Here is a 21464-nt window from a genome sequence, read left to right as displayed (position 1 = left end):
GGACTTAGCAACTGAGGTGCGTGACTTTTCTTACAGTGCCTCTACTGAGGAAAAAGCTGCTGCTGGACCTCTAAACGAGCAGCAGGAGCAATGTTATCAGGAAAACACTTTGTGTGTGTTGGCACTATCTTTGGGCATCGCCTTATCTGAACTCCTGATTCTCTAAGTGCTGTTTCCTAGCCTGACATAGTTGCTATCTGTGAAACTCAACCTCCTATTCTCAGTGCCGCATACTGCAAGGAGCTGGCAGGCAGCAACCTCCTTCCTGAGCCAGGCTGCTTTGACACAGACTGATAGAGAGGAGCAGTAATTGGAGCCTATCGCTGTGTACGGCTTTGAACTTTTTACTTTTATCAGATGTTGTCAAGTTAAACAAAACCTCCTAGGTAAATAAACTAAAAGCGCTGTGCCTTTTCATTACTGTGAGGAATGTAGCAGTGCCTGCTGTGGCTGGTGTGAACTTGACACACACACCACACGCACACGTGCTGCTCTTGCTGCTTGGTCCATGTCTTAGGTCACTGGTACCTACAGAAAACTAGAAATCCAAGATTGTTATGGATTGCATCGCATAACTGGAGCCTTGGTGGACTACAAAGAGTTGTCTGTTATGTGCTTCTGTGCCTACAGAAGGATTAAAACAAATCTGTTTCACAGTCTGCTAGCGAAGCCTTGGTGTTGGTGACAGAGGAGCTCATTAAATCCATTCATAAATGGACAGGGCTGCTTCTAACTAGAATACATAAAACTGTTTCAAGTGTTAATGAATGTTTAAAATCACTGGCAGTTGAAGGCCTAGATGTTAAGGCTCAAACAAAACAAAATGCTTAGTATAACTTTGAACAACCTGATCTAAATTTGAGCAGTGGGATAGGAGCATGTTGAACTGGTTGGCCCCTGGAGACCTCCACAATCTAATTTTATTGTTAAGCTCCGCTCTGGCTCCAAGGCTTGAAGAGCTTCTTTCTCTTCGGAATTGCGTTGATTCCTTTGCAGACTTCGGTGCTTTCCCAGAGTGCCAGCATTGTGCGCTGAGCTGAGTGGGTTCTTGTATTGTGCTTGCAGCTTTTGCTCCTCTGAGGTATTTCTGTTTCTTAAGAGTTCCATTTGAAATAATTAATCCAAGAGCTGATGGTTCAGTTAAACATTGAATTCCCTTTTTATATTAATCCACAAGAACTGAGAGACGTTTGCTTGTGCATCTCCAGCCTAAGAGTGCTTTTTTCAGTGTGTCATAGATCTTGGAGCATTGATAGGAAGCATTTGCCTCACATGTTTACATGCATTTCTGGAAGTAAATGTATGTGGCTTGTCCCTAAAATTTTCCAACTGATTTTCCTCTTGTGCTATCAGCTGTTTTATCTGGGCATGTTTGTTTCCCTTAGGAAAATGCTGGTTCCTTCAAGTAGCATGATAGGAAGCATTCCCTCCTCTTCTCTTGAGGCACTTCTGTTTCATTTTGTTCTATAGGAATTCAGTGAAATGTCTCACCAGTTTAGCAGCCCTGGAGACTGGAATGCTTCAGCTGCAGGAACGGGTGTGCCTTCACCAGCATCAGCCCATCCATGTGTCACAGCTGGACCCTGACCCAGATATTGCCAGGCTGCTGGCTTGGGGGAGAGTGCTGTAGTGGTAGGCTTCCTGCAGGGCTGCAGTAAGGCAATCTAACTCCTTCCAGGTACCTTCTGTTGAACAGCTGCCCTGTGGTGATGATCATCACCCACTTCAGACTTGGAATATCAGGTGTATAGGATGATGTGGGATATTACCTGTATGTAGCTGGATTTTCTAGATAGCTTGTTAAAAAAGCTGTAAGTACATAACTGAATTGCAATGCAAGTGTGCAGTGCTGAGTGAACACGTTTTGCTCCAGAGCTGTTCTGCAGGCGCCTGCTGCTTTGGTGCCCTGGAAAGAAAGAAGTCTGCCCCTGCCTGTGGGCAGCTGGCTCAGCCCCCAACATCTGGGGCCAGGTAGCCTGCTTGAAAAATCCCTTTTGGGTTTCTGACTGCATGCTGTGCACCAGAGTGGCCCATAGATGTGCCCTAATGCAGATGCAGTATGCTCTGCTATTCTGTCATATAACTGATATCTGTTGGAAGTGACGAAAAGGCTGTTTGCAGTCTGAGGGAGGAAAACAGATGTTCTATTCTCGTGTGGGAGCTTGGTGGAGCAATGCTTCAGCTGTTGCTCCAAATCTCACCAGTGACAGCCAGAAAGGCAAAGGGACAGATTCAGAGGTCAGTGGGAGTTGAAGAGAGGGAAAGTATTCAGGAAGCAGAAGAATGCTCATTTCCTATGTATTTGTGTCTGGATCTGGAGCACGTAGAAAGCGTTGTCATCAGTTAACGTTACTTTCTGAATGAATGGGGATACCTTTTTTAATTTTGATTGCTGTTTCCTAGCCCAGATATTTCAAATTCTTGAAAGAGATCTACTTGCCAGATGTTAAAATAGTAACGATTGTGCCTGAGTTGATGAAGAACTGTGCTAAGAGCTGTAACAGAGCTGCATGGGTTACAGACTGGTTGGAGCTCTGTGCTGGTTGAATGCTGAGCCAGGAGCTGCGCCTGCTTGCTCCCACCTTTTCCTCCAGCTCCACTGCCCAGTAGAATACTTAGTGCTTTTTCATTTGGCAATTGGAATGCTACGATGCTAGCAGCATTCTCCAGCAGCCTTTAGTAACAAAAAGTGAAGAAAGGACTCTGGCAGAAACCAAGGGGGAATTCCAGGCAGGGATTTTGTAATAATCAAAGGTGGAATGTAGCAGAATTTAGTGTGTTATTGTCAGGCTTCCTTTGTGGTCGACTGATTGGTGTTTCAGCTCATCTCTGGGAAGACCTCACACCTGCTGGCAGTGACCGTGCCATGCAGCCTGCTCAAGCTGGCAGAAAGATTTCAGGGTGCTGAAGGAGCAGCTTCACAGGAGTAAGGCTCCTGCTGAAGTGATGCCTTCCTCTGTGGATGACGTGTTCCCTCTTGCTTGCTGTGGTTCCTTTCAGTAGTTTACATCCATCTCTTGGGTTATTTCTATGCAGTTTTTCTTTCTGCAGCTAGCAAAGTAGCTTGAGTGCTTCCTTTCTCGATGGAGTTGACTGCTGTGGGATGATCAAGCTGTTACAGGTTATGGCAGCGTCTGGAGACAGATGCGTGTAGATTCTGTGCACGTGTTCTGCTTGCAGGGCTGGAAATTGCTGGGGGAGCCTCAGTTTTTAGGGTCTTTCCAGAGCTTTGCAAAAATAATGGCTGCTAAAAATGCTGTTGCACACTTATTATAAGTGTGCTTCCCAAACAAGGCAAGAAAAAGCTTTACTGGCTGTGATCTTGCAAGGGACATTAACACCTGGTACATGCCCTCTGCCTTGTTCATTCTGGTCTATGGATGCCTCACAGCAGCACCTGCTCAGCCTGCCAGCAGACCCCTGGCTGCTTCAGTGCTGGGCTGCCTTGTTCTTCCAGGTGCTCGCTAACCGCTCACAAGCACTTTGCTTCCGTCTACAGCGTGCTCGGCATTTTCTGTTCTGTACGTGTTGCAGATGGAGTTGGGGTCAGCACTTCTGTGCTAAGAGCTTTGAGCTGCTGCAGCTATTGTGGTTCTGTGCGATGCTTCGTGCTGCCTTCAGCACCTGAGATGTGCCTTGTGTGCAGAGCTGCAGCTCGTGCTCCGTCTGACACAGGTGTGATCTCAGTGCTTGCAGGGACAGCTGCAAGATCCTGTCTGAGGACCTGGCTGTGTAATGCTCAGCTGGCAGCAGCTGTGCAAGGGGTAGTAGCGGCAGTGTTTGTGACCAAGCCACCTAACTACTGAGCTGGGAGGAGCTAAAAGCAGCACCAGTTTGTAGCACAGGTACATTTTTCTCACTGCATTTCCTACAGCGCTGACTTCGCGCTCTGTGGTGTCCTTAAATTGTTAGGAGAGCCTCAAAGCTCTCGTGTCCAGCCTATCGCTCTCCCACCAGCTCACAGCCGGCTGCTGTGCGACCTTTTTCCTGCCGCCCCCAGCACTGACATCCTGCAGCGGCGTGGGCGGGGCGGGGCTCAGGACAAAGGCCGCAGCCCGTACGGGAACGTGGCGGCCGCCGTGCACGCGCACAGCAGGTCAGCCTGCGTGCAGCCGTCTGAGAAACGCGCCGGGCTCACGCGCCGGTGCGAGGTTCCAAAAATTGCGCCGCGCGCGCACGCGGGCGCTACATGTGTTGCTCAGGCGTTAGCAGTGCCACTCTCACCACGCGTTCATCGAGCGGCCGCGCAACCCCAAGATAAGGACGGTTGGTAGTGGTTGTCGCGCGCCCGCCCTAACCGCGAGTCGACCGCGCCGCGGGTCAGGGTGAGGGGACGCCCGCTCCCGGCGCTGCTCGCACGCTCCACCGGCTCGGGGAGGCGCTCCGCGGGACGTGGGCCCGCCGGGACGCGCTATTCCCCCCTCCCGGCCCCCGTTGAAGGCGTTCTGTCGGCCGGAGGGGCGCTACCCAGCGTGCTCCGCGCCGTCCGCCGGGCGATTTGCATAGGGGGCAGGGCCGCGCGGCGGGAGTGCGGCGGAGTGCGCCCCCTGCTGGCAACACCCGGCCTCGCCTTAGCGAAGTCGCGCTGTCTGAACCGCCCTCCTCAGATCCTGGTTACCTCCTCAAAGCTGCGTTTAATTTCTGCAGACGAATGGTGAGACGGATGTCAGTACACGCCATTTCCTGATTACAAGTATAATAACAATTAATTAAGCGTGTTTGTTCTCACATGCTACGGTCTCTATGCATACAGCACCCGTGCACCCCATGTACACCAGTGTGGGTTCTGCACCACAGCTCAGAGCTCTCCAGGCTCCTAGAAGCCCTGTGAAGCAAGCCCATGGGGTCTGCTTCCTGCCTGGCCCTCAACCTCATGCTGACACTTGTCTTCTGCTTCCAGGTGGTGCTGCTGGGGATCGACATCATCTCTGCGCTGGTGTCCCGCCTGCAGGACCGCTTCAAGGCTCAGATTGGCACAGGTAAGGGCTGGGTGTAATGCTGCCTTTCCTTTCCATCCCACCTGTGGAACAGCTCCGATGTCTCACCTTCCTCTGAGGGGCAGAGGGGCTGTGCAGCTGTTGAGGTTTCCTTCTGAGAGATTTGGATGTTGCTGTCCTCTTTCTGCAGTGCTGCCCAGCTTGCTGGATAGGCTGGGGGATTCCAAGGACTCTGTGCGGGAGCAGGATCAGACCTTGCTGCTGAAAATCATGGAACAGGCTGCTAATCCTCAGGTATGCTTCACAGCCCTTTGTGGTGTGTGAGAGAAGAGCTGCTTGAAGCGGAGCTGTTTGAGTATTTCTGTTGTTGATGTCCTGGTACTCTGTGTAGATGTTAACTTTTCCTCTCTTTCTCTTTCATAGAGAGCATTCTCCTATGGCCATCTCTAATGCCGTCATCTCCCTATGCCTCTGTTATGAATGATTCGTGTTATGTGAGAATGCTGTTGGATGGCTGGGTTGCCAGGGTCTGCATGGGAGCGTGTGAATGTTGCTTAGATTTATCAAGAGGGCAGTCAGTGTAATTGTCCTGGGTGTTGGAAGGCACTTGCTTTGTATAGTACATGTTATTTTAGTTTGTGGCAAGTTAGTATGAATTCAGCAAAGAACTAGTCATACTTAAAAATGTTTTACTGCTTGCTGTTTTATTCTGCTTGGGTAGATGTAAAGCTTGTCATACAAAAATGTTACAGTGCATGTCTGCTGAAAGAATGAATCTCTCTTCCCTGGCCTCCTGTTTTCTGTCTCACTTTGTTTTCTGTCTCCCACAGTACGTGTGGGATAGGATGTTAGGAGGATTCAAACACAAGAATTTCCGGACAAGAGAAGGGATCTGTCTCTGCCTTATTGCAACACTCAATGCGTAAGTCAGAACCTCCTGCAACTCTAAGTTACGCTTGCAAACTTGCTCTGTGGTTCACACCAATCCCCTTTTTGTTCTTTATTCCCAGATCTGGAGCTCAGAGTTTAACACTGAGTAAGATAGTGCCGCATATATGTAACTTACTTGGAGATCCAAACAGCCAGGTAAGCTTTTGCTGTGAGTTGCTTCTCAAAGTAGTATTGAGTGCCATTGTCAGTAGATGGGGCTCTGTGTTCTGGCTGATAAATTAGCTGAAAAATGTGCTGCTGTTGGTGAATGATGTTTATGAAAAGCTCTTGGTTGATTTTGTGTGAGTCAGAGTTGAAGTAATGCCTATAGTAGAATCAGAGGTTCAACGGAACAGCATCAATCTGCAGGTGATATGGAACAGAACAGAAAATCTTTGTGGGAAGAGAGCTACTCCTGCTCCTTACAGCTGAGTGCATAGGAAGCTGCAGGCATCCCTTCAGGCTCAGTGAAGCATCTGTGTACCTTCAGATAAGAGCCAGTTTGGGTAGGGAGGGCAAATGGGACAAGGCTGACAGCCTGACCATGTGCACTGCCAGAGCTTGTATGGGGAGATTCTGAACAAGGGGCAGAGAGAAGATAAGTTGTATCATATTGCTTCTATATGCTTTCTATCCTGCTTTGGAAGATGCAATTGTCTGTATCTTGTCTGCCAGCTTTGTTACAATTTTAACATCCTAAGTTGGGGTTGTTCCAGTTCTGTTGCATAGGAGAGAGCTCTCTTGCCAAGGAGAGCTTGTAACCTAATCTGAAATTGGAAGTGAGCGAGGCTAGTGAGAGGAGAAGAGGATGAGGAAGCAGAGTTCAGATTAATGTTAGGTAGTGCAGGCACCTGCAGGTTCTGAATATTTCAGATCTCTATCCAACATGGGTAGTGTTCACGATCGAGGTTTAGAGTGGGAATGTAGCTGGAGGGAAGCATGAGGTAACATCTGGGGAATGGGTTTGTACTGGCTCTGGAGCCTCCCCTTGCTAAAGGAGAGGGCCAAGTGAGAAGCAGCTTATCCCGTTTTTGCCAACACAGGGAGGATAAGCTGGTTCCTCCATAAGGCTTCTAAGGAAGTGTAAGATTCAGGGTCCTCCCTGTTGCTGAACTGTGGTTGAGCAAGCTGTTCCTCTGTGGGATGCTGGGTTCAGGATGCTGAGTTGCTGCTGCGCAGAGGCATTGTGGTCCTGGCATCAGTGAGCTTGTTGCAGAAACCAGAAAGCTGGTGAGGGGACTGAAATGTGTTCCCTCGCTGCTGCCTTTCATGTGCCTGGCACAGCCCAATCTCAGCTCCCACAGCGGAGTGGGAAATGAGGCTGATTTAATGACTCATCTCTTGGGGACCTGCTCCACCTCATCTGCACAAAGTTCATACCTGAACTGGTCGAACAGCAGTCTGTCAGCAGCAGCGTGCTGCCTTCTGAGCTCTGGGACGTCTGAGCCATTTGCTGGGTCAATGCTGCCCTCTCTTGGTGAAACATGATGGAGAAACAAAGGTCCCCGTCAAGTGTGGCATTTTCCTCTTTTGTTGTGGGTATCAGAAGCTGTTTTCTTATTGCCCTTTGAATTTCACACAGCCTTGCGAGCCTTCCCAGGTTTTCCCTGCTAGGCAGCCTGTTTGGGGTGTGTTTGGGGCTGTTGCTGCTATGGGCAGAGCAGCAGCAGGGCTGCTTGTTGGGTAGTCACAGCCCCTGGCTGCTGTGACTTTGCAACTGTGGTGAATGATTCACTGCAGATATGTGCAGTGTAGTCACTGCTGAGGAGCAGCGTGTCTTCCCTCTGGCCAGCTGCAGTATGCATCCATTTTTGTGGAGAAACAGTCTGCACGTGCTGGCTTCCCCTGTTCCTCCTGCTATGCTCAGTGATGAAAGCTGCCCTGTTGGCACCTGGAAGGCTGTGTCCTGTGCTGCAGTGCTGGGCTGAGGGGCAGGGAGCAAAACTAGCCAACGAGGGCTGAAGTACGTGAAGGTGGCAGTTCAGAACATTCTGGATGGAAATGATGTAGAGAGGGGGAGAACTGGATGAAAGAAGAGTGTTAGTCATTTTTCCCTAGGAAGTAGGGTGTGCATGTCTGTCCTTCATTGCCACATAAGGCTAATTTTAGTTTGGCCCCACAAAAATACCTTGTATCTAGCCCTGATTGTTCAGGCCCAGTGCTGTTGTGCTACCATGCTTTCTTTCATTCCCTTTGCAGCTCTGCTCCAACACAGGGCTTTCAGTGTAGTCAGCCACCAGTCTTAGCTTTGGGAACCCCTTTGTTGAGTGAGGGTGTGTGGAAAGGAAGGTTAGTGTTGGAAGCAAGCAGAAGTGCATGGCTTGCTGGTATTCCAGCAGACAGAGCAGATAGTTACCTGTCTGCCTCCTGGAGGGAGGGAGTGTTGGTATGTGTCACTGCATTGAGATTTCCAGCAGTCAGTTTTCCAAATCAGCTTGGAAAATATGTAAAATGACATTTGTTCATACAGCCTTTGCTCCTGGTGCTAGTGAGATACCTAGGGTTGCAGTTAAAGCCTGGGACGCTTAAAAGTAAGCAACTAGCCATTAGTGATACTGCCTTTCTGTTGTGTTACAGTGAGTTTAATTAATAATCAGATAAAGACTGGTCAGAGAGTTGGGAGTTTTTAGTTCTTGTCTATGTGGTTGGGTTTTTTTGCTTTGGACTTCAGTGGAAGTATGTGACTAAGAACTAGGAGTACAGCAAGACTACAAGGGTTGTTGTGCCTTTATTCTTCTGTTGCATGTATTTCTATGTATTGTTTTTCTTGTGCTGGGTAATGTCATCTGGGTCAGAATGAGCTTTACTGCAGGGATATTTTGGGCAGTTTTGATTGGGAATTGCTTTGTTTGTAGCAGGCCAGCTGAGTACTGAGCCTGAGTCAGTTGTCCACGTGGTGACTTGGGTGACTGATTACCCCTTTGATATACAATTATCATCAGTGTGGAAGCTTGGGTAAAGTTAGACCTACTGATCCTGCTACTATCTGAAATGAAAGAATGGAAGCTCTTGTGGATGCTGTGGTTGTGCACATAGTGGCAACTGTTGTTGCTGAGAAATACACAAATTTCTTTCTCCAAGGTTTCTTTAAACTGTGTGGATGATTGACTTCTCACATCTTTCTTTCAGGTTCGAGATGCAGCAATAAACAGCCTTGTGGAAATTTACAGGCATGTTGGTGAACGTGTAAGGGCTGATCTCAGTAAAAAAGGATTACCCCAATCTCGGTATGTTGAGAATGTCCCTATATTTTAACTGTTTGGGGGTTCTTTTTATTTCCTTTCCTTTACGAGGCTTCACATGTTGCATAATTGAACCTCTTCCTGGGGTCAGAGTTTTTCTTCCATCCTACATGTACTTAATCTCTAAAATGCAGGACAGAACAGAATTAAACCTGAGGATGGTATAGATGACAGACTGTGCACAGGGGGAGCATGGAGAGAGGTTGTTTCAGAGGCGAGGTGCGCAGAGATGGAAGGAATGCTGCTGTCTCTTGTTTTCCAGTGGAAACATCTGCTGTAGTGTGGCCTCCAGGAGTATGATCTCTAGGAAAGAATAATGAGATGCTGTAAAGATCTTATGCTCCACTGGGCCTGTGACATGCTTAGGAAAGAAATGTTTGGCCAAACAGGAGTGTTGTGCAAAGTTTGCACTTTTTCTTATTTTTTTCTGCAAATTGTTAAAAATAGGCCAAATAATCATGAACTGGAAATGTATTTTTACAATGAGATCTGCCACATCTTCAGTACTGTTGTATTTCCAGTCATATTTCTTTCATCTCTGTAGTATCCCTCTTCTGTTTTTTATCAGTCATTGCATGTTGTGATTTTTTTTTTTAATTTTGCAGTAACTCCCTTTCCCCCTTGATGCTTCTGATAGTGTTCTCAATGACTTGAGTTGAAGCAAAATTTGTCCTGTAACATCTTAAATTAGAAGGTTCCTAAAGATTAAATTCAACTATTGATTGTGGATTTATTTCTTTAACTTACAAACAGATTGAATGTAATTTTCACGAAATTTGATGAGGTCCAAAAATCTGGAAACATGATCCAGAGCTCAAGTGGTGAGTAGAAGTACCTGTATTCTTTTTGGTATCTTCAGTAGTTTTCAATCAGTGAGACATTGAAATGGATGCAAAACCAATATTCTGCTAAGAGAAACACGAATGATAATTCAGAAGTGTCCACATCACTTTTGCAGAAAACAAAATTGATGTTTAGTTGGTCAGTTCTGCATTCCTAGCAGTACTAAGAAGAATTCTGAGAACAGGAGGTGTTGCTAACTGTCTTCCTTTTCCTTGACTGTCATTAGGGAAATGGAACTTCTGTTTTCAAGTCTCTGTGTATGTTTCTTTAAATTGTCATTAAAGTAAAAGATAGCAGAAGCAGCCTTTTCAATTTTAGTGTTCTACAAAGCACAGAGTGTACATATGAACATCAAACACTACTACGTTAATGTTGCTTGGGAATTGTATTTTGCAGTTTCTAAGTTCATTTTCTTTGTATGTGTATGACTGGTAATAGGTCAAAGCTCTCAAAAGAGGTTTATTCTGTTTTCTTGTCTGAGACTTGGATTTTACTTGCTTTTAAACAAGAGTCTGTTGCTGCTTTTCATGTACTGCTTACTTTTAGAAATGTTTTTGAGTGAATTTCTGGTTCAAAGGAGGGAATTCATCATTCTGCCAAGAGCAGAGATGAAAAACATGAGTTCAGCGCTGCTGGTGCCTCTCAGATTTGTGCTCTCTGCAAAGCTGAGGGCAGGAGAGATGATGTCTCCATTCTTTTCCACAGCTGTCTTAAAAGCCAAGAGAGCAGAGGTCTTTGCTCTTTTACAGTGGGATGTGTGTTTTCACTTCCAAGGTGCCCTTCTTCTTGCCATGCTCATTTTTAAAGTACAATAGACTTAATTCCTGCAGGAAACAATAAAATGGATTTATTTGATGATTAAGTAATATTTTGGGTTATTCCAAAATGTTGTGTGATGTTACCTTCTGCATCTGGGAATGATGAAAACCTCTTGCAGGTTCCTCTGTGATGGAATGGGATAAAAACACTTCTGTGACTTTGTATAAAGTAGGAAAGTAGTCTGTGTAGGTAGATGATGCTTATGGTATTCTCATCTGTTTATGAGTACGGTTGAGAAGCAAATGTCCTTGTAAAAGGAGGATGCAAGTGTTTAATCGTTAACAAGCATCTTAAAATGTACAACATGTAGATGTTCTTCTGAGATCCTAGCTGAAATTGAAACAAGCATACACTTGATCCAAATTCTCTGCTTTCCACTTGGGTAGGCTAAGGTAGAATTTCTGTGAACTTCATTTACTTTGTGGAATAGACCGGATTTTCAAAACAGAGAAAGTCACTTTGTATTGTACTATGTAGATTGCTTTTCTCTGGAGCTTGAGGAGATAAACTGTGTGCCTTGTGGTGAGATGTGTTGCTGTGGTACTATTTTAAACAAATACTGTGTTGGGATGGTGACTGAGGGTGGGATTTTTGTTGGGTTTATCCTCTAGGAGGAGGGAAAAGATTTAGGAGTTGATTGTGGCATTAGCTAAATTAAGTTTACATGGGGTTTTTCTAACCCAAATGAAGGTGTTCTTTGTTGAAAATCACATATGTCACAACTGATAAAAGGAACATTAATACGAGATAGATAACGTGTGTAAAAACTGAACTTCAACTTCAGTCTCTCACTTGGTTGAGATTTGCAATGTGAGTATTAGCTGTGCAGTTATTAGTTATTATGCAGTTACGTGCAGATATGCATGATCCTGAGTGGTATCAGAGCCATTGCTTGCTAACAGTTGGCTTTAGAGATGGTTCTGGTCCCCAGCCTGCTGACCATCCCAGCACATGTTGTGGTGTGGTTCGTAGCTGCTGGCACTACTGAAGATGTCCAAAGAAGCAAGGAGGGTCGATAGGGATGAACCCTTACAGGTAGTTGATTCATAGAGTGCCATCTCTCCAGGAAATAAGTAGAGGAGTGTGGAGTGCTTATAGGGCCAGAGCATAATGTAGTATGGAAGGATCTCCCATTGGTCTAACAGGACTTTTTTTTTTTGGTCTTCTAAGAATGAAAAAAATCTGTAGTTGCATGAGTTATTAAAGTAGTTCTCATTTGTGATATTAATAATGAGAACACTAATTTTTAATGCATATTTTTAATATGCATTTGAAGTAGAGTTCTGTTTTCCATAGTCCTGTAGGCAAGTTCCTTGCTTCTTCCTTGTTTTCCAAGAACAGCACTAGTATGGCAAGCTTGCTTACGTGTTTAACACTTCAACAACTCTGTTCAGCTTCCAGTTTGTCTTGTTGAGATTGTATCAGCTGGTGGACAAGGCTTACCTTCACCCGTAGTTTGGTAAGTTTATTATGACTTAAAGGCAAGCTAAGTTTGTAGGGTTTCATACGTCCCTCACACCTCCTGCTGTGACATTTTCAGTATCTGTCAGTCATTAGGGAAAATGATAAATACTGCACAACCAAAAGAGGAGCCTTTGTCAGGAAACAACTTGGTCTTGTTTATCCTTTGTATCTGACAGAGTACAGTATTGATTATGGATGCCTATCTGATGCCATTGCTACCACTCCTTTTAGTTTGTAACCCTACCAGGCTTCTCCCATAGCAGCAGTGTGAGCACACTACCAGTATGTGATAGTTGATATTATACAGTGTGGATTGGATGAGTTCAGGCATTATGGTAAGCTGGTGTTATGTCTGAAAAGCTCATGTAAGTGCCTCTCTGTAGCTAGATTGCACAATTTCTAACTCTACACAGACTGCATGTCTCCCAGAGGTTTGGGAAGGCAGGTGGGCAAATGTTTGTGCAGATTTCAATTCTGTATGCACCTGTCAGCACAATATGGCATTGCAGAAGGTGCATCTGCTTGCTCTGGATTTTCTGCCTTTAATGGCTCCCACATCTTAGGTGGGACAGGTCCTGGTGCTGCTGGCAGAGATCGGGCCATGGAACAGACCTGTCTGAAAATTAATACATTTCTTCTCAGATTCCCCTCTTAGGGTAAGGGCTTTATGTGGTCAGGGTTGAGGCATGCCTCTGAAATGGCAAAACTAGCTGAAGTTGTGTCTGGACTTCCCAGATTACTAGCAAAGTGTCAGTCTAACTGTGTGATCTTATGTATGAGTGAGTACGTGAAATCTGTACTTCTTGGGTAGGGAAGTCAGAGCAAGATGGAATAAAGACAGTAGTGGTGACTGATGGTTGCCAGACCTGACTTCTTGCAGAGCTGGGCAGGTTGGGATGGCAAGAATTGTTTCTGAAGTGATGAAACATGTAATTCTCCTCTGACAACTTATTATGACAATTAAAACCATCTTCTAGCTCTGAGGTTTGTTTGTGACAAGCTTTCTGGACTGCTCCCAGTGATGGGTGGGATGAGTGCTGGTGCTGCTGGTTAAAGATCTCTCTTAACTCATGCTTCCTGAGAGACAAATTCCCAGGTGAACAAAAATTCATTCACCTTTACTAGAAAAGGTCCTTAAAAGAACAGGTCACATCCTGATCCCATGTATAGTCAATCATTTCTAATCAGAATATGAGTTTTGTTACACATAAAATATGAATTATTTTCAGACATTTATTTACCTTTCTATACCGTGAACCATTAGTGCTGCTTTGAGTTTATCTTGACTTTTTTTTTTTTTTTTTGCCAGATCTTGTTTTCACTGTTTGATAATACAGGAATCAAATGAGCAGTGGGGTGGGGGAGGTTTGCACGGTGCGTGCAGTGCAATCAAGGCAGGAAGGCTTTGGTATGCTGAAGTATTGCTTGTTGCTAGGCTACCAGAGGTCCTTTTTCTGTCTAGAATACGAAGTTAAAATCCATGTTGGTTTCTCGATGATTCTTAGTGCATCTCTGTTTTATTTTTTGGCATGTAATTAGTCAACCTCTTGAAGCAAAAATTACAGTTTTTCCTCCTTCAAGCTTTCAGCAGGCTAATTATTTTTTGTGTAACTGCTATTGCTAATTATGCAGATGCCTTATTCCCCTGGCACAAATACGTTTTCAGCATGAAAGAGCCAATAATTGCCTGCTAGTCTGCTGCTGTCTTCATGTGGCATTGCGTGATGATCTGTAATTGGCTGTGATATGGAGAGGGGCTGCTGGATGTAAACAGTTCTACTTATTGCAAGAAATCCATGCAGCACAGGTTTCTTCCGCCTCGTGTCTGGAAGGACCTGAGCATGAAGCTTGCCATTTTTCCGTGGGTTTGAATTATCCTGAGTCTGACTGGGACTCTGGAAGAAGTTCCAGGACAGATTGGGAATGTAGAGAGAGATCTGCTGACAGATCTAGACTGATAGGAAGTGACCCAAACTAAAGCTATTAGCAACTAAAATGTTGTAGTGCGTTTTTGTGCTCTTTCTCATTATGATAGCATAATACAGTGCCTTAACTTTTTTTTAATTTTACTTAAGTGTCATGATTTCTGCAAGTCCTTTAGTGTGATGGTGTGCCTCTATTCTGGTTTAGTCAGTCTGGAGGAAATTAAACTTCCTTGTCTACATGGAACTTTGCTCAAAAGGTGGTAGTGGTTTTTGGCTGCATGCAGAGAGCTCAAAGCAGATCTAAACCCAGAAGTCTGGAGCAGAGATCTCTCCCCTGATATGTTCATGCAGAGTAAGGTGAGGGGAGGATGCAGTTTTAGTAGTTGCCTGGTTTTGTGAGAGTTCTAAGAGTAATCAGATTTAAACAGTGTTGAAATAGCGAAGGTGATTGCAACTGCCAGAAGTCTTGTGAAGATGAAATACAGAACTACTTCTGTATTTGAGGTGCTGTTGAAGGTAAATAAGCTGTCTGTTGAGTTTGTTCTGTTCCTTGGTTGGTGATGAAGCTGACAGCTTAGAGGCAATTAGCTGAAAATCAGTAATTCTGGATTCCCATGTTATGCTGATAGTAAAGCTAGTCACTGGATGCTGTTTTCCTGTTTATTATAAGGAGAAAACTAACCTACATATGAGGGATGTTGCCACATGTCTGTGGGTGGGATATAATTTGTTAACATGCATCCCAGCACCAGAATTAGACTGGGAGGGGTGGCTATGATAACACAGGTTTAGATCTGACACTCCGTGCTGAAGCTTCGTGTATTTGTGCCTCACTGCGCAAATTAATTTTCCGTTATGAGTTGTTCTCTTTGAATGTTGCTTCCACATTGAAACAGAAAGCAAAAATGTATAAAAAAAGCAAGGAAATGCTCCTTCACATGCACAGGGGTTGGGAAAGTGTTACTGTCATTTTTTGAATCGGTACTGTTAGCTCCTTATGGAGGATAGAAAAGGGCCACACTGGCGGTTTCTTTTCTATTACACAACCCTGTAAACAAGCATGTTACTGCCCTCTAGATTTTAAACCCTTACATTTAAAGTGGAGTGATGTGAGCCAACAGGCAGAGGAGGACGAGCAGCGCTCAGCTGAGTGCGGAGCAGGCTTTTATTTTGGAGGAGGGTGGCAGTCTGCTCGGTCATAGGGAGAAATCGTTTGGGAGGTGGAGAGTTTGCTGGTGGGTAAGTTACAGAGATGTGCACTGCAGGGCTCAGAGCTCTTCCCAGCAGCTTGGGAGCACTGCAGATAATGACTACAGGCAAAGGTAAGTGCTAATGAATGTGCCATGGGGCTGGTGGGTGTATTTGTTAGCCTCTCAATATTCTCCTGTTAATTTTCTTTGTAATATTGTGAAGAGATTGAGGCAGCTCGCAGTAAAAGTGAAACTTCAACAAATAGCCTGCAAGCATCTGTAGCATGGTGACTTCGTGTTCAGGGTAAGCTGCTATAAAATATGATAAATGATTGATCATTTATGATCATATGATTGACTGGGGTAAAGGGAAAGCATGTGTTCATAAGGACACAACACATGATGGGGTGAAGGGGAGCTGTTTTCAGTCTGCTTTGTGATGTTTTCGAGCTGTTACTAAGGCATTTTGATTGTTGTCTTTTGCAATTATCAGTTGGGAAGTTCATTTAATTTGCAGCTTCTTCTGAGGTTACACTGATTTGTAGCGCCAAAAGCATGCTGAATTGAGATACCACCATCTTTCTGTGGTTTTGTTTTAGCTACGTTTCTGTGCCAGGCTGGCTGTGGAAGTCAGAGAGGCAGGCGGGAACCGGGGGAAATGGAAAGGCTCTGAAATGGAATGGAGCTCTGGATCTAAGCATTTGTGACAAATTAATTTATAGAGTGAAAATATGTATTGCATTTATTTTTGGTATATCAGAAGCCTGTGCCTCTTCTCTTTGCTTTGAGAGGAGGTGCTTTCTATTAGCCATCTTTGTAAAAGCTGTGTCTTTCTTCTTCCTTTTTCTCCATTCAGTGTACTGGTGTCCTGTTGAAATGCTTATTGCACTGTGGATTCAGCAGATGAAATTTAGGATGTTTGAGAGGGCCAGTACCTGAATTGCATGGATGCTGGGTGTGTTGATATTTACCTTCTCAACTATTGTCACTACAATCCAGTATCAATAACAAAAATTAGGATGTATTACCAAAGCTACTATACTTTTCCCATGAAAACTGCAGTAATATCTGATAGAGCTGTGGAGATGGTCACATTGCTGTATTCTCTAATATGGACTTTGGTCTCAATTTTTTTCATGTATGTGTCATATTGGTTTTCTCTTAAAAACAAAGCCTGAAGTTTGCAGCTATTGCCTCCACAGTCTCTGAGCCAGCGTGCTGGTATCTTCTGTGCTGTTTGCCCTGCACCCCTAGCACTTCTGCTTGAGAATTAGGGGTTAAGGCTGGAGCAATATCAACTCCAGTGACACTTTCAGATAAAAGGACTGACTACATCTCATGATCCTGATCTGTTAGCTTTGACATTTGTTATATAAGAAGGCAAATCTGTCGATAGGATGGCGCACACGTGTGCACACATCACTTTGAGTGTAGCACTGATGTAAGCCAGGCTTTCAGTTCTCAATGATTCTCAAAGAGGCAGGAGTACAAATTACTCACATATCCTAAAAGAAGGTTGGCATCGGAAGTGAAGCTGGTTGGACTTGTGTTTATGTGTTTTACATAGTTTGGCTTCAGTGCTTGTTGGGAAAACACAGGAAGGTATTTCACTGAGCAAAATAATGGTATTGCATGCTTTCTGCTGCCAGGGTAAGGATTGCAAACGTGTTCCTGATGCAGATAACTTTGCATGGTGTCCATGAACAGTTTAGTCTCCTCAAAAAGCAGCTGAGGATTGTTGCCCTATTCTCTTTTTCTTTTTTTCCCTTTTTCCTTTCGTATTTTGATTCTGCAGCTCAGCCTGAATATTGGGTGCTTAAAAGTAGTCTCCTGATAGTTCTTGTAAGCTGATATGCTGAGCTGTTTTTATATAGAATCACTGTTCCAGTTAGAATTAAATTGCTGTCCTTAATCAGCAGCCGTAGTAGTGGCCATAAGCTGCTTGGGGGAGATGAAATTTCTTGTACCTCTTGTGTGTGGCTTTGAATTCTTGTGTGACAGCTCATTCATTTGATGGAATCTGTTTTTGGGTTAAGCATGTAACAAGTTAACTGAGATTGGCTGCTGCAGCCATCAGCTTCTGAAGGGACAGCTTTCATCCCAAGGTAACTGGTGAGCCTACAGGATAGGATTTTAATAGCAGTTAAAGCATGAGACATGGTTCCCTGGATGATAAAGAGCATCCTTGCCCTTGTGGATGGACATGGTGCTTATAATGTACCCACAGCAGTTGCTGTTTCCATAAATTTGAGATTTTAATTGTTTATTCCAGTGTCTAGACTAAAGAGCACATCCTTGTTTATTAAAGATTTTTAAAGAATGCTTTTGCAAGCCTAAGGGTAGCCTTAAATCTTGTCATTTTACATATTCAAATAATTGATCTTATCTTAGACTAGATTGATTATGCTGCCAAGTGCCTTTCTGAGACACAGACATACTGGTACAGATAGTGTATCTGTCTGGTTTTAACATACAGCTGTAGAGCAAGTCACTGCAGTTACAGCCCTATAAGTCGGGGGCACGAACAGGCCATTTTCTCTAAACACAGGCACCGGTTTGTTACTCCAGTACGAAGTACAGTTAACACATTGTCTGTACTTGGCCCCGTTCTAGCATGACTTTATGTTCCTCCTTCATTATGTTTGCTGCTCAGATATAGTGATGTGAAGTAGAGCACAACCCAACTGTAATAAGTGAGCGTCCTATTTTTGTAGCGTAGCATTAAGACAGCAAATACTGTGTAATGACTGGGTTTCTTTTGCCCTCTGAAGGAATTAATTCTGCCTTGCTGCTCTGACAAAGGAATCCTTTTGTTGTGTTGTGCAAAGCAGTTTGAATGTTTTTTTTTTTTTTTAATTCCTCTGAAGCCCAAGACCGTGGACAGCCCAGAATAATCTGTATTTGGTTTATGTGTACATGCAGCCTGCAGGGAGCTCACTGCAGCCAAGGCCTCGAGAAAGAATGCTGATGACTCTTTCATTGCAGTTGGCCTTCAGAGAGAAGCCAGGTGAACGTCAGTGCACACAATGCGCTGTAGAGGAAGAGGTAAACTTTTTCATTCACTACGAATGTCACCTGAATGGCAAAGCCTATAGTGGTTGGATTTCCAGCCCAGCTCCCTTTCCTCACCCATCTTTCTTCAGAGCCCTGGCCCACTTTTCTTCAGAGCTGTAATGAACACCATTGAGTGCTCACAAGGAGGTGCCTGGTATAGGTGCAGATACTAGTACTCGTGTCCAACAAATATGAAACATCCTGGGATTTCTCTGGAGGTCAGCTGAATGGTGATTTGACAGCATTGAGCATTTATGTGCAGACATGGGAAAGACAAATTCACACTTTTTTCTTTACTCCAGATCTGCTCTTTGGTGTTAATGGAGCTGACTGAGGATTTTAGTGGGAAATGAACAGGGTGCTTTGTAAAATGCTACTTGACTGTTGTAATAGCCTTGTATGTGTGTGGTAGGCATGATTGTATCAAGTCTTTGGGAGAGGAGAGTCTCACTTTCATGTATGAAATGGTGTTGACACTACGTTTCGTAATGTTTCCTTTCTGCAGCTATCCCACTTAATGAGATTGCACTCCATGGCTGTGATGAGGGGAGGGGAAAGGTGCATTCATCTTCTCAAGGAATGATGCACGTCTTCCATATCTATGTCTCCTGAGTAATGGGTTTCCAATCTAGTGGGGCTCTGGCTCATAATGAGACCTGACAGTTCTAATTAGGAGCACTTTGTGAAGAATGGGTCTGACTTTGTTTTAGATTATTTGATCCACTGCCCCTCCTTCCCGTCCAAAATTATTGCTTGTGAATGTGAGAACGGGGCAGTCCAGGAGCCAGAGCTGCAGAGGTAGTGGCTGAGGATGCATCTCTTCCTCTGTAGCTGTGCCAGTGCATTTCAGCTCTGATTTACAGTCCTGCTGTTTGAGCTTTGTGCTGGGCTGAGCTGAGTCTGCAGAGATTTCTTATCACACGCAGCTTTTATGATGTGGAGAGACAATCACGCTCTTTTTCACATGAGACCTAAATAAGACCTGATCCTGAACTTCCACAGGCAAAATGTTTATGCACCATCTCCCTGAAACTTATTCTCTAGCCCGCCAACCCCTTAAGCTTCATGCTCATCTGGTGCTTTCCTCAAATGTCTGGTTTTTGTAATATGCTGCATCTTGTCTCACTATTCTAGGCATTTTCCAAGAATCTAAGTTCTTGCTTATGCACGTGAACAGTGTGCTCCTTGCTTGCTATTCCTCTTCACGTTGTTTCCTGACACCTGTTTATTATGATTTCTAAAGCAGTTTTGTCCCAATTTTTGTCCAAGCCATTCTTTGTTCATAGCAGGGTGGTATAAGCAACACTGCATGTGCTGTTGTCTGACAGATCTGGTAGGATCCTGGGGCCTGGAGGAGTTTTGTGACTGAGCTGTGCTGCAGAGTACTTAAAGATAAACATGGAGTCTTCCTTATATCCAGCTGGTCTGCTTTAAAAATAAAGTATAAAACTTAGGATTTTGTTTGAAGATCTTGGTGGGGAAAAGGCCCATGGGGAACAGCTATTTAGCATAAGCAGGCATGGTGCACCATCAGCTGCGGTGGGAAATTCCCTGTGGACCTCCTGAGTGTGGGAGGAAAACAGTTTGGTTCTTTCTGCTAGCTTCCATCCCAAAAGACTGCAGCACAGAGCCATCTAAAGCAGCACCTTACCTTCCTTGGGAGATGCTTCATACTAGCAGCTGGAGGTGGGCATTTACCTGAGCAGTGTCTGATAGTGCTCTGTGCCACTGACGATCCCATCAGAAGGCAGGTGGTTTCTGCTCCCTTCACTTGTTGGAAGATGAGACAGTACAAATGGCAATGAAAGAAGATTCTAGGTAGCATCTCATCTCTTAATTTTGGGCTAGGGTATTCATTTTCTGTACCTTTAATCCATATACCACTAACTCCAGAAAACACTGAATTGAAAAGTAAGACCTCTAGCAAGAGATTTTAACTTGCTTTTATGCATGTTCTAGTCGCTTGTGTACTATGGGGACTGCCAGGACAGCTTTATGCTTGCTTTTTCCATGAGCTGAAAATTTTTTGGTATGTGAATGGTCAGTCACTGTAACAGGTTGCCTAGGGAATCTCCATCCTTGGAGACATGTAAATCTGGGCTGGATGAGGCCCTGAGCAGCCTGGAACAGCTCTGAGCCCTCCTTAAAGCGGGAAGTTGAACCGTTTGACCTCCAGAGGTCCTTTCTGACCCGAATTCTTTTTTTTCATTCATTAGGAGACAGGAGTTATGTAAGATCTCCAAAATCATCAGCTGCTTTTGGCTAGGCACTTCCATAGCTGTTTGTGTTAGTAAGCTGCAAAGATTGCTGGTGTCACTTGATACAGCATGTTTGCCTGTTACTGAACACTGGTTTATCCAAAGTGATAACAGTGCTAAAGGCAGAAGAAAATGTGACCTCTGCCAACAGCACAGCCTGATGTCAGCATAAAACACCTACAAGCCGCAAGAGAGGCACCTCTAAAAAAGGCAGTGTGCATCGATGCTGTTTAACCTCAGGTAATTTGAAACTAGAATAGAATTGATGAGAATACTTTATTCTAATTTTATTGATCTGTCATCACTATGACTGTCAAGATGTACGTGAGAGTATTTCAATAAAGATTTAAAATGCTGATTACTCTTTGATTTTAATGTGAAAACCCAGAAGTTTGATATTTAGCATAGATATAATCTAGTTGTTTCAGAAGATTTGCTTGTTATTGATGAAGCTGTGTTTCATTCCATTAAATCTTCATGTCATACTTAAAAATGCCCTTTTCAGCTCTTCTGAACCTTTATTTTTAATGGCAAGATATTTTGGTGGCTGAACTCTGCTGCAGTTTTCAGTGTAGGAAAAATGAATGCTTTTTAACTCATTTTTGACATTCTTCAGTCGTGATGTTTACAAAAGAAACCAAAGTAATATTTGTTTTAATATGAACTGTGATCAAGAAAAAAAAAACCCTTCCCAAACAAAGTAATCATCACTGGTTTTGTGTGTGAATGGGAAAGGGTTTTCAGAGGTTAGCAGGGATTACTAGGATCTTGGTTTTTATAATATTAAAAATAATAACTAAAC

At 44.2% G+C, this 21464-nt stretch overlaps 1 protein-coding gene and 1 non-coding gene across 17 annotated transcripts in view; one reads left to right on the top strand and one right to left on the bottom strand.

Moving 5' to 3' along the window:
- The window catches only part of CLASP1 (cytoplasmic linker associated protein 1), a 153681-nt gene that overhangs the window by 28684 nt on the left and 103533 nt on the right, over window positions 1-21464 (top strand). For all 16 annotated transcript variants that reach the window (XM_085228444.1, XM_085228452.1, XM_085228451.1 and 13 more), the window contains exons 3-8: window positions 4901-4979; window positions 5128-5231; window positions 5768-5859; window positions 5948-6023; window positions 8997-9094; window positions 9863-9930. In XM_085228444.1, the coding sequence (XP_085084570.1) occupies window positions 4901-4979; window positions 5128-5231; window positions 5768-5859; window positions 5948-6023; window positions 8997-9094; window positions 9863-9930 (517 nt within the window). The remainder of the gene's footprint in view (window positions 1-4900; window positions 4980-5127; window positions 5232-5767; window positions 5860-5947; window positions 6024-8996; window positions 9095-9862; window positions 9931-21464) is intronic.
- Window positions 4151-4268, bottom strand: LOC116216862 (U4atac minor spliceosomal RNA). Its single transcript, XR_004160423.1, has one exon. It is a non-coding gene; the product is annotated as a U4atac minor spliceosomal RNA (small nuclear RNA).

The sequence above is a fragment of the Meleagris gallopavo genome, chromosome 7 (assembly GCF_905368555.1).
Source record: "Meleagris gallopavo chromosome 7, MGAL_WU_HG_1.1, whole genome shotgun sequence".
Classification (NCBI taxonomy): domain Eukaryota; kingdom Metazoa; phylum Chordata; class Aves; order Galliformes; family Phasianidae; genus Meleagris; species Meleagris gallopavo.
The sequence above is the reverse complement of the archived record's forward strand: the minus strand, read 5'-3'. Positions and strand labels throughout refer to the sequence as shown.